Source organism: Salvelinus namaycush, chromosome 10 (genome assembly GCF_016432855.1).
Source record: "Salvelinus namaycush isolate Seneca chromosome 10, SaNama_1.0, whole genome shotgun sequence".
Lineage (NCBI taxonomy): Eukaryota > Metazoa > Chordata > Actinopteri > Salmoniformes > Salmonidae > Salvelinus > Salvelinus namaycush.
In genome coordinates, this window is record NC_052316.1 from 39,869,617 (window position 1) to 39,882,915 (window position 13,299).

General features: G+C 44.1%; 1 protein-coding gene across 1 annotated transcript in view; it reads right to left on the bottom strand.

Moving 5' to 3' along the window:
* Positions 1-3,019: 3,019 nt before the first annotated feature.
* crb1 (crumbs cell polarity complex component 1) overlaps positions 3,020-13,299 on the bottom strand; it is a 44,709-nt gene continuing 34,429 nt past the window's right edge. The window contains exon 13 of the mRNA XM_039001752.1: positions 3,020-3,238. Coding sequence (XP_038857680.1) covers positions 3,020-3,238 — 219 coding nt within the window. The remainder of the gene's footprint in view (positions 3,239-13,299) is intronic.

Below are 13,299 nucleotides of genomic sequence, written 5' to 3' on the forward strand. Positions count from 1 at the left end.
CCTACCAGTGAAATGAGTGTCATTATTATAACTGATTATAAGAGAGTGAGTTACATAAAGATCTGATGGGATCTTTATTGCCATATAGGAGATACCCAACCGGTTGGCATGCAGTCACATTCAAAACCAACCGTAGTCCAGCCTCCCTCATACACTCATTAGACTCTAGGCTACATTAGGAGAAATCTACAGGCCACAAAAATGACAATGGGATGTTTGCTTTGCTGTAAGACAGACCTTTGGACATACAGCAATATGAACACGTGTCATATGATATACAATACAGTTGACTGCAGAAGTACAAATTGATCATGAATTGGTTTTCAACAAAAAATCAGTAATGTTGAGGTCCTGAAAAACCAAACTCTACATTTTCACATGTTACTGAATAGGAGATGATGTTCTGGTAACGTAGAGGTACTATTGAGGCTGTGGGGTAAAAACACTGAGGATGCAGGCTTCGCCTCGCTTGAGACATGTGACTAACAAATGGTTCACCGGCTGTCTGACTCTCCAAAGTCTTTTCCATAGCAGAGGAAATATACAAAATGCTAACCGCTCCCCTCCTGAGCTTTACATACAGACTTCTTCAGATAGTCACCAGGTTCCCAATGGACAGAAGAATAAATTACCACACAAATCATCAAAGTACATATACACAACAGGATCTGTCTTCATACAGTATATACACAATCAATGGAAAATAATGGAAAGCTGTATAGATACAAAAAAGTCATGTAACAATATATACAAACATCATCTTTTGAAACTTTGTCCAGGATTCAATCCGATTGCGCTTTTTGTCGGCTCTGCGCCATTTAAAGGTCATTTCCGATTGAGCCGACAAATGCAGCATTTACCAAGAATGCAGTTTCCGCAAACGGGCCAACATTGTCTTTAAAAAGGTGCATAGCGGACAAAGCGAGTTTGGATTGAATCCCGGCCTTTGATTGCTTTTGTGTGTTCTCAGTGGTGTAAAGTACTTAAATAAAAATACTTTAAAGTACTACTTAAATCTTTTTTGGGGAGTATCTGTACTTTATTTTTTACAACTTATACTTGTACTTCACTACATTCCTAAAGAAAATGATGTACTTTTTACTCCCTGAAACCTAAAAGTACTTAGCTAGATAGCTTAGCAGGACAGGAAAATGGTCAAATTCGCACACTTATCAAGAGAACATCCCTGGTCATCCCTACTGCCTCTGATCTGGCGGACTCACTAAACACACATGCTCCATTTGTAAATGATGTCTGAGTGTTGGAGTGTGCCCCTGCCTATCCATAAATAAAATAAACAAGAATGGTGCCGTCTGGTGTGATTATTATAAGGAATTTGAAATGATTTACACTTTTACTTTTGATACTTAAGTATATTTTAGCAATTACATTTACTTTTGATACTTAAGTATATTTAAACAAAAAACTTTTAGACTTTTACTCAAGTAGTATTTTACTGGGTGACTTTCACTTGAGGCATTTTCTATTAAGCTACTTTTACTTTTACTCAAGTATGACAATTGGGCTCTTTTCGGACCACTGTGTTCTTAAATGTTTAAGTAAAGCAGAATACTTCTATATCTAGTGGCTAGACTGGAAGCCTTGTCTATCTATTCATATCCTCATCTAGTGCAGAGCGGTCCTCTGGAGCTCCCATTTCACTACAACATTCAAGGTTTTTTGAAGACCAAATGAAAGAAGCAGTATTTGTATTTGCGGCTGAGCCAAAATGACGGGTTGCAAGCAGTTCCAAAGAAACAGTAGAAATCCCAAGTGGAGTGTTCAGGGATAAACGTAACATAGTAAATGTAAATCCCGAATACTCCAATTAGTACGCTTATGTTACGTTTCGTATGGTATGTATTGATTTATGGATGTCCATCATACATTTCGTACAATATGTTACGATTTTGAAAACGTATGATATGTTACGAATTCCAATTAGTTGTGGCTAACGTTAGCTAAGCGGCCAATGCTAACCTTAGCGAGGTTAGTTGTAATAGGGATTAAGGTTAGGAGTTAGGTTAATGGGTTAGGGTAAGGGTTAGCTAACATGCTAAGTAGTTGCAAAGTAGCTAAAAAGTAGTAAGTCGTGGCTAAAATTCTAAATCTGCCCGTCATGATTCAAACACGCAACATTTAGGTTGCTAGACATTGCCGTTATACATCCACCCAGACCAACCACCGTACTTTCGTTTTTGCCTTATGTCTTATGTAACCATACAAAACATAACACAACATACTAATTTCAGTATTCTGGATTTACCGTTACATCTAGTCTATGAGACCAGGCTTTAAGATCAGGTCAGGAAGGACCTCTCAGCTGGTAGAGCATGGTGCTTGCAACACCAGGATAGTGGGTTCGGTTCCCGGGACCACACATACGTAAAACGTGGATAAAAGTGTCTGCTAAATGGCATATAGTATTATATTACCCCAGCGATGATATTGGGATAAAGTCTCCTCTATGAGTCTCTCCATCATGTTGAGTAGTGGGTTTGGAACTGGGCCCAGGACAGTCAATGTGGCTGGATCACTCGATCAAGGGCCAAGTGTTCGGTTTGAGATTCAGCCTGTGTTGGGACAGTGATGAGTGCTGCGTGGTGGTTTTAGAACTGGGCCCAGGTCAGTATAGTGTGTCTCAATATCTCTCCATGGAACAGTGTTGGGTCAGTGGTGAGTGGTGGGTTTGGAACTGGGCCCAGGTCAGTATAGTGTGTCTCAATATCTCTCCATGGAACAGTGTTGGGTCAGTGGTGAGTGGTGGGTTTGGAACTGGGCCCAGGCCAGTATAGTGTGTCTCAATATCTCTCCATGGAACAGTGTTGGGTCAGTGGTGAGTGGTGGGTTTGGAACTGGGCCCAGGTCAGTATAGTGTGCCTCAATATGTCTCCATGGAACAGTGTTGGGTGAGTGGTGGGTTTGGAACTGGGCCCAGGCCAGTGAGTGTGTCTCAATATGTCTCCATGGAACAGTGTTGGGACAGTGCTGAGTGGTGGGTTTGGAACTGGGCCATGCTTTATATGAGTCTCTCCACGGGCGGCGGCTGGGCTATGTTCCACATCTCTACGCGGGATCCCTCCTTCTCCTGTCGGCTGGGGCTGTAGGTACCGTGGGTGGCCCTACGGTTCAGAGCCACCACCAGGCCCACAGAGATACTGACCAGGGCCAGTAGCAGCACCACTGACACCAGACTGACCGACAGCAACAGGTCAGCGGTCAGCCCTTCAGAGGTCAACTGGAGGGGGAGAAGGGGTGAGGAAGAGGAGGAGGGCAGAAGGGGTAGAGGTGGGAGGAAGAGGAGGAGGGGGAGGACAGCGGTGGAGGTGGGAGGTAGAGGAGGGGGGGAGGACAGGGGGGGAGGTGGGAGGAAGAGGAGGAGGACAGGGGTGGAGGTAGCAGGAAGAGGAGGAGGACAGGGGTGGCGGTAGCAGGAAGAGGAGGGGTTAGACAGGGGTAGAGGTGGGAGCAAGAGGAGGAGGACAGGGGTAGAGGTGGGAGGAAGAGGAGGAGGAGGACAGGGGTAGAGGTGGGAGGAAGAAGAGGAGGAGGACATGGTGGGAGGAAGAGGAGGACATGGGTAGAGGTGGGAGGAAGAGGAGGTGGAGGACAGGGGTAGAGGTGGGAGGAAGAGGAGGAGGAGGACAGGGGTAGAGGTGGGAGGAAGAGGAGGAGGACGACAGGGGTAGAGGTGGGAGGAAGAGGAAGAGGAGGACATGGGTAGAGGTGGGAGGAAGAGGAGGAGGAGGACAGGGGTAGAGGTGGGAGGAAGAGGAGGAGGAGGACAGGGGTAGAGGTGGGAGGAAGAGGAGGAGGAGGACATGGTGGGAGGAAGAGGAGGACATGGGTAGAGGTGGGAGGAAGAGGTGGAGGACAGGGGTAGAGGTGGGAGGAAGAGGAGGAGGAGGACAGGGGTAGAGGTGGGAGGAGGTGGGAGGGGGAGACGGGGGTAGAGGTGGGAGGAAGAGGAGGAGGACAGGGGTAAAGGTAGGAGGAAGAGGAGGGGAGACGGGGGTTAGTACAAGTACACTACAAACTGGGAAGCAGGAAACACATAAACATCAATAAATAGGTGCTAAAGTACACAGCATCATTAACAAACTGGTCAGACCAGAGGGAAGAAAAACAGAAACTCTGTCTTTAATCTCTCCATTTCACACACACGCACATACACAGTCTCTCTTCTGGATATGTTACACAAGGTGCTCCGGTTCCAAGCGCTGTGCGAGCGTCATGGTAGATCTGTCCCCTAGCCAGAAGGCAGTAGAGTTGGGATCAGACGAGGATCAGGGATTGGACGAGGCTGGACAGGACCAGGCTGCACAGGAGACAGGAGTCTCTGAGGTGTGAACCCCCCCCCTCTATCTGCCGCCGCTCACGGCTAACACCAGCAGCACTGGTAACAGGATTATCGTCATGCCAACACACCGCTGCCCTGTGCGAGCCACTTGGAGCACGTGTTGAAGAAAACCATTAAGGAGAACTCAGCATTAAATATAGATAGGTTTAGTTGCTAGGCTGAAGTAGCAAGGACATGCACATTAAGAGAAGATGACACCCAGGCCATATGACACCCAGGCTATACTCTATTTTTGAAAGAGTACATTAACCAAGACCATACGTACATTTATGACAGCTGGACGTACTATGGTCAGCAGGATACAGGAAGAAAGATGGAAGCAAGATAACTGATGACTAACACGTAAAACATAAGCATGCAATGCATAGATTATTTTAGGACGTGAAAAGGGTTCTGTCATCGTTATAACCTAACCAAAAGCAGATATGAGCGTTAGTGGGCGTGAACAAGCAAGCTCTGAGATGAAAAGATAATCATAGAGAAAAGCCAAGGGAAGCTATTTTCATATAGAGGGAGGGGACTCTATACGTTATGCAAAGACAGAATCCTATAAAGGCAGGACTCTGTAATATGAGAATTTAGTCTCTTTCCATGGAGGGGCTCGGCTTTGCTACTTTGTATTAAAGTCTTTATTGAATTCACAAGTTCTTGTAAGAGTGTTATATTTCTGAGCTGATTCTCCACGACACACGCTCCGTCTGAGGAGAATCACACACACGCTCCGTCTGAGGAGAATCACACACACGCTCCGTCTGAGGAGAATCACACACACGCTCCGTCTGAGGAGAATCACACACACGCAGGGTCGCGTCAACTCAGCTCAGACACGAGAAACACGTACACCGTGCCAACACGATCCAAACACACATCACAGACAACTGTTGCCAGGGCTGCTCAAACACACATCACAGACAACTGTTGCCATGGCTGCTCAAACACACATCACAGACAACTGTTGCCATGGCTGCTCAAACACACATCACAGACAACTGTTGCCAGGGCTGCTCAAACACACATCACAGACAACTGTTGCCAGGGCTGCTCAAACACACATCACAGACAACTGTTGCCAGGGCTGCTCAAACACACATCACAGACAACTGTTGCCAGGGCTGCTCAAACACACAATGACCGATTTAAGGAAGTAAAATCATCACTGTTTTTGACACAGTGATTCACAGCACATTGGATGTTGTATATCTGATGATTTTGACTAAGTGAAGAACTGTGTGTTCCATCTTATTAAGCCACTGCTGTCAGAATGCACCTACATGTGTCATATTGGAGCCAAGCTGAGGTGCTGCTGGGAGATTTGACCCGTTAAACCAAGTCAACTGTCACTTCACACAGGAAAAAGAGTGAGCAACATGACCTTGTGATGTCACAGAAAAACACTCCCTAAAAGAGTCATAACACCAGGAAACCCTGAAATACAGCTAAACGAATGCCTTGTTTAAACGGTTATTGGTTGTTTGTCTGTCAGAAGAGAAAGGTTGACTGTCAGAGTACCCAGAGAACTCCACAGCCACCACGGCTCTTCATCAGTCACAGCCAGACAGAGGACTCTCTAACCAGAGGACTCTCTAACCAGTCTACACTCAGTTTCTACAGCAGAGCAAGGCGTGTGTGTGTGTGTGTGTGTGTGTGTATCTCGATGAACGATAGTATCTGCGAGATAAGCTGCCCAATGTACATTTCTCTGAAACAGTCCCAACCTGCTGGAACACCACCAGATCTATGAAACAGTCCCAACCTGCTGGAACACCACCAGGTCTATGAAACAGTCCCAACCTACTGGAACACCACCAGGTCTATGAAACAGTCCCAACCTGCTGGAACACCACCAGGTCTATGAAACAGTCCCAACCTGCTGGAACACCACCAGATCTATGAAACAGTCCCAACCTGCTGGAACACCACCAGATCTATGAAACAGTCCCAACCTGCTGGAACACCACCAGATCTATGAAACAGTCCCAACCTGCTGGAACACCACCAGGTCTATGAAACAGTCCCAACCTGCTGGAACACCACCAGATCTATGAAACAGTCCCAACCTGCTGGAACACCACCAGATCTATGAAACAGTCCCAACCTGCTGGAACACCACCAGATCTATGAAACAGTCCCAACCTGCTGGAACACCACCAGGTCTATGAAACAGTCCCAACCTACTGGAACACCACCAGGTCTATGAAACAGTCCCAACCTGCTGGAACACCACCAGATCTATGAAACAGTCCCAACCTGCTGGAACACCACCAGATCTATGAAACAGTCCCAACCTACTGGAACACCACCAGGTCTATGAAACAGTCCCAACCTGCTGGAACACCACCAGGTCTATGCGGAGTTGCACTTCAGACGGAAACACAGACTGCTTTTAGCTGGTCAAGCATCTCTCTCTCTCCAATTCAATGGGGCTTTATTGACATGGGAAACATGTTTACATTGCCAAAGCACGTAAAATAATCAATAAACAAAACAACAAAAACAAACAAATCGAATTAAACAAAACAAAGAAAACCCCCGATATTAACAGTAAACATTACACAAAAAGTTTCAAAAGAATAACAATGTTTAAAATGTTATATTATTTGTGGTTAAAAAAATGTAGTATGACATTTAAAATGTTACATAAGCTATGCGTTGTGACAATGTGCAAATAGTCAAATGTACGAATGACAAATAAATATAGGTTATATTACATTGGTATTTCTCACCCACTGATTTACCTTTTCTTTTGGCAGCAAGTCACACATTTTGCTGCTGGTATTGCACACTTCGATATTTCGCTTAACAGTTACGGAGCTTTGTCAAAATGTAATTTGTGTTCAAATTCTTTGCAGGTTTGTGTAATCTTAGGGAAATATGTGTCTCTAAGATGGTCATATATTTGGCAGGAAGACAGGAAGTGCAGCTCAGTTTCCACCTCATTTTGTGGGCACTGTGCACATAGCCTGTCTTCTCTTGAGAGCCAGGTCTGCCTGCGACGGCCTCTCTCAATAGCAAGGCTATGCTCACTGAGTCTTTCCTTATTCAAAGCTTTCCTTAAGTTTGGGTCACTCACAGTGGTCAGGTATTCTGTCTCTGTGTACTCTCTGTTAAGGGCCAGGTAGCATTACAATTTGCTTTGTTTTGTGGTTGATTCTTTCCAATGTGTCAAGTAGTTTTCTCATGATTTGGTTGGGTCCAATTGTGTTGCTGTCCTGGGGCTCTGTGGGGTCTGTTTGTATTTGTGACCAGAGCCCCAGAACCACTTCTCTTTTCTGGATGTTGATAACCCGTGGGTTTAGTCCTAATTCTGCTCTGCATGGATTATTTAGGGGTTTGCATTGCACTCTGATTATATTTTTGGTGAATTCTGCATGCAGAGTCTCCGTTGGGTTTTTGTCCCATTTTGTGAATTCTTGGTTGGTGAGGGACCCCAGACCTCACAACCATAGAGAACAATGGGTTCTATAACTGATTCAAGTATTTTTTGCCAGATCCTAATTGGTATGTCGAATTTTATGTTCCTTTTGATGGCATAGAAGGCCCTTCTTGTCTTGTCTCAGCCTTGAGGAAGTTACCTGTGGTGCTGATGTTTAGGCCGAGGTAGGCATAATTCTTTGATGCACTAGGCCAACGGTGTCTAGATAGAATTTATGTTTGTTTTGAATTACTGAGATTATCTGTCACAGGGCCCAAGTCTGACAGAATCTGTGCAGAAGATCTAGGTGCTGCTGTAGGCCCTCCTTGGTTGGGGACAGATCTAGGTGCTGCTGTAGGCCCTCCTTGGTTGGGGACAGATCTAGGTGCTGCTGTAGGCCCTCCTTGGTTGGGGACAGATCTAGGTGCTGCTGTAGGCCCTCCTTTGTTGGGGACAGATCTAGGTGCTGCTGTAGGCCCTCCTTGGTTGGGGACAGATCTAGGTGCTGCTGTAGGCCCTCCTTGGTTGGGGACAGATCTAGGTGCTGCTGTAGGCCCTCCTTGGTTGGGGACAGATCTAGGTGCTGCTGTAGGCCCTACTTGGTTGGGGACAGATCTAGGTGCTGCTGTAGGCCCTCCTTGGTTGGGGACAGATCTAGGTGCTGCTGTAGGCCCTCCTTGGTTGGGGACAGATCTAGGTGCTGCTGTAGGCCCTCCTTGGTTGGGGATAGATCTAGGTGCTGCTGTAGGCCCTCCTTGGTTGGGGACAGATCTAGGTGCTGCTGTAGGCCCTCCTTGGTTGGGGACAGATCTAGGTGCTGCTGTAGGCCCTACTTGGTTGGTGACAGAAGAACCAGATCATCAGCAAAAAGTAGACATTTTAATTTAGAGGATTGTAGGGTGAGGTCGGGTTTTGTAGACTGTTCTAGTGCACTTGCCAATTAATGTATATAAATGCTGTATATAAATGCTCAAGCTGAATCCCTGTCTCACCCCCGACCCCCAGGGAAGAAATCTGTGTATTTATTGACCACACACTTATTATCGTTTGTCAATTAGAGTGTGCAGGGTGTGTACAGTGCCTTAGGAAAGTATTCAGACCCCTTGACTTTTCCCACATTTTGTTATATTACAGCCTTATTCTAAAATTGATTACATAAAATAAAAAAAACTCAGCAATCTACACACAATACCCCATAATGACATCACAATACCCACGATGACATCACAATACCCATGATGACATCACAATACCCACGATGACAAAAAGAAAACAGGTTGTTAGATATTTTAGCAAATGTATAAAAAATAAAAAATGTGGTCTGTCGTATGGTATTTTGGTAAGAAGCCTATTTGACATTGTTTTCACTGAGGAAATGTTGGAGTCTGCTGTCGATGATATTGCAGAGGATTTTCCCGAAATGACTGTTGACACAGATTCCACGGTAATTATTTGGGTGATTAGACCTTGGTTCCAAATATTGTGGAAGGTGCCAGATCTGAGGAGAATGTTGAAGTTGTTGTACTTGAATTTGGTTTGTGTGTGTGTGTGTGTGTGTGTGTGTGTGTGTGTGTGTGTGTGTGTGTGTGTGTGTGTGTGTGTGTGTGTGTGTGTGTGTGTGTGTGTGTGTGTGTGTGTGTGTGTGTGTCACCACTAGCGGTCTTTGAGTTGGTATCTTAGGATCTTATGGAAAAAGAAATGGAGCCTCATTGTCTCTCTGGGTGGGTGAGGAGGCTTTGAAATAGAGGACTCCTCAGACCCCAGAATTTCAATACGAACCCGAATTGGATCCGTTAAATTCCTACCCGACCTCGACAGGATCCGGCAATTGAAAAATATATATATCCGTTCCGATTCGGATACCAGATGGACCAGATCCGACCCAAAACTTGTCCGAGCTGAGAGAAAATCGGATCAAAATTGGGTCTGGTCTGTATACGACCCAAATGGATCCGAAAGCAAAAAAATTATACTTTATTGCTCGTGGAAGCCAGCTAAATTGTTTTGACTTGTCTGGCAGTGAACTTTAATGTGCATTTTTGGTTGTATCTAAAATAAATGATTTGTGGTCTACAGTTTAGTATTTTCATAATGACATCTCTATAGATAGATGGAGAACTTTATGGAGTTTTCAGAAATGTTTTCCTTATTTCTGTTGACCAAATATTTTAGAAGAAGGATCTTTTTATGTGATGATAATCACTTGCCAGACTGAGCAGCAAATAGTAGTTCACTTTTGTCTGTAACATAATATTCTGTAGGCTTATTGTTTTACTAAGCAACATTACAATCTAGCCTACTTAACTGTTTTGATCAACATTGATTTAGACTGACGTTAGGCTAAGCCTATTTGACCAGCAAGCTTCAAATTCAAAATCCATTTAGAATAGCCTATGGAAGAATGGAGTCTCCCATCTGCATTCCCGTGTCATTTCTAACAATTGGCATTTGTAGGTCTAGGTTAGTATTCCTGCTATGACAACACTATAAATGGATGTAGAATATGTTTTCAGGTTTTCAGAGATCTGTTCATTTTGTTTCTGTTGACCAAAATAAAATAAAAATGTGGTGATTTTAGACAAAGAAAATAGCAAAATAAAATAACAAAACAGCCTACTAAATAGGCGAAGTCTAAACAAATAAATTAGATAGCCTAAATAAACAAGTAAATTGAATAAATAAAACAATTAAATTAAATAGCTAAGGTGTTTTTCCCCTCTGTATGATGTGGATAAATTAAGATCATTCATTCTTTCTTTCATTCAGCAAAGAGCGATTCAATGTTTCAGAAACTCTTTTTTATGTGATGATCATCACGTGCCAGACTCAGAGCAGTGCATAGCAGGGAAAGGTCAGTTGTACAACTGAATGCCTTCAACTGAAACGGGTCTTCCTCATTTAACCCAACCCCTCTGAATCAGAGAGGAGCGGGGGGCTGCCTTAATCGACATCCACGTCTTCGGCACCCAGGGAACAGTGGGTTAACTGCCTTGCTCAGGGGCAGAATGATAGATTTTTACCTTGTCAGCTCTGGGATTTCATCCAGCAACCTTTCAGTTACTATCTCAACACTCTAACCACTAGGCTACCTGCCGTTCACGTTTGTCTGCATCCTAATATTCTGTAGACTTTATAGACTAGGGCCTATCACTGTTTTCCGCTGCGTCCTCCTCCTCTTCCACAACAAGTAGCCTATTTTACCGCTTGATGTGCAGTGGCTTATTTTCATAAAGAGAATATAGCATTTTGTCACAACATGATATTGACACATTTGGTTTGATGAAAGGGGACCCATGACAGTCATTTAAGAGAATACAATCTAAATGTGTAAAATTTGCATCTGTTGTTTAGGAACTAAACTCTTCAAATATAATTTTGGATCCGGTCGGTATTTCTATTTTTTTTCTACACAGATCCAAGGCCCATGGGCCACCGAGCGGGATCCGACCGGGGATCCGTGGGTTAACTACAAAATGTGGGATCCCGGATCTCGTGCAATAGGATTCGGAAAGATCCGCTTCACAGAACAGTTAGTAACACAGTCAAATTCAAACACTTTACACTTTTAAAAGTTCCCAATCAGAATTCAACAATGGATGTTAATCAGAGAGGATAGGGTGACAGGACAAAATATGATAAAAGGGGAAGAAACACGGTAACACACTAGTCTCTCTCTTCTTTCTCCCATCTTCATCAGACCTTTACAACACCCTCTCTCTCTCTCTCTCTGTTCTTCATCAGACCTTCACCCTTTACAACACCCTCTCTCTCTCTCTCTCTGTTCTCTCTCTCTCATTCTCTCTGAAGAGAGACACATCAGTAAAGCCACTGAGGAGAAGACTCACTATTTCTCTCTACTTTATCTCTATTCCCCTCTTTCATTTCTTCTTCCTTTGGTCTCAGCCTCTTTGCGCACACACACACACACACGCACACGGGCACGGACACACAGACATGGACACACACACACAAATACACACACACTTGCAGGCATATTGACGTGCACATTCATACACACACGGATAGGAAAGGTTTGTGTGTGCAGTATGTGTGAGGTTATCAAGAGGTCACTTCTTTCTGTGTATCCTGTTAAGAGAGATTAGGTAACTATGTTTGGATGTCACGCAGCAGTGCCATACAGCTCACTAGATGACTGGTAAACCCGCCCAGTACTGACCAGTGACATAACTGCTTGATGTTGGATAAATGAAGACAGGAAGTGAAAGGAGGACAAACAACAGATTGAGGGTGAAAAGACAGGAAATGTTTATTTGAAACAGACAGAGAGATGGACATAAAGACGGACAGACAGAGAGATGGACATAGAGACATACTTGTTTAAAGAAGACATGAAAGAACAGACAGAGAGATGGACATAAAGACGGACAGACAGAGAGATGGACATAGAGACATACTTGTTTAAAGAAGACATGAAAGAACAGACAGAGAGATGGACATAGAGACTGACAGACAGACAGACAGACAGACAGCCATAGAGACATACAGACAGCGAGACGGACAGAGAGACAGGCGGAGACAGACAGATGTGATGGATGACAGACAGACAGAGAGATGGACAGACAGACAGACAGACAGACAGACAGACAGACAGACAGACAGACAGACAGACAGACAGACAGACAGACAGACAGACAGACAGACAGACAGACAGACAGACAGACAGACAGACAGACAGACAGACAGAGAGATGGATATAGAGACAGACAGACAGAGACATGCACATAGAGACAGACAGACAGAGAGCTGGACATAGAGACAAACAGACAGACAAAGAGACAAACATATTTTTAGGTCTAGACAACAACAGGAAATGTGTGACAGAGTTTAAAATGAATAAACGTTAGGTGTGATTCATTGCCTTCAAGGGCCATCTCTCTAGCTACACCTCATACAGTATCAGGACAGTACCATCATCCTCAAGGAATACAAAGTATAAATGAACACGAGGCTGACCAGATATTGTAAGTGAGATTAATCTCAGAAAACACTATATTTTTCCAAAAGTGCAAAAGTTTTTCAATAAGAAATAACATTTATTTCGGGAAATTGTGCTTATACACTGACTAGCCTGTGCAATTGCAAAACCAGTGTCTTATTTTCCATTTGTTCCATTTGGAAAATACCCTTTATCACAGTTTCTGTCTAGTCTAATGGACATTATCAACTGGGTGGTTCGAGCCCTGAATGCTGATAGGCTGAAAGCCGTGGAATATCAGACTGTTTACCATGGGTATGACAAAAAAACATTTTTACAGTTCTAATTACGTAGGTAACCAGTTTATAACAGCAATAAGGCACCTCTGGGGTTTGTGGTATATGGTGAATATACCACAGTTAAGGGCTGTATCCAGGCACTCTGCGTTGTGTCGTGCATAAAAGAACAGCTCTTATCCGTGGTATATTGGCCATATACCACACCTTCTCGGGCCTTATTGCTTAAATATAATGCTACCTGAGCTGTGTTCGTTTAGCGCCATCGCCCAAAGGATATTCATATTGCCATATC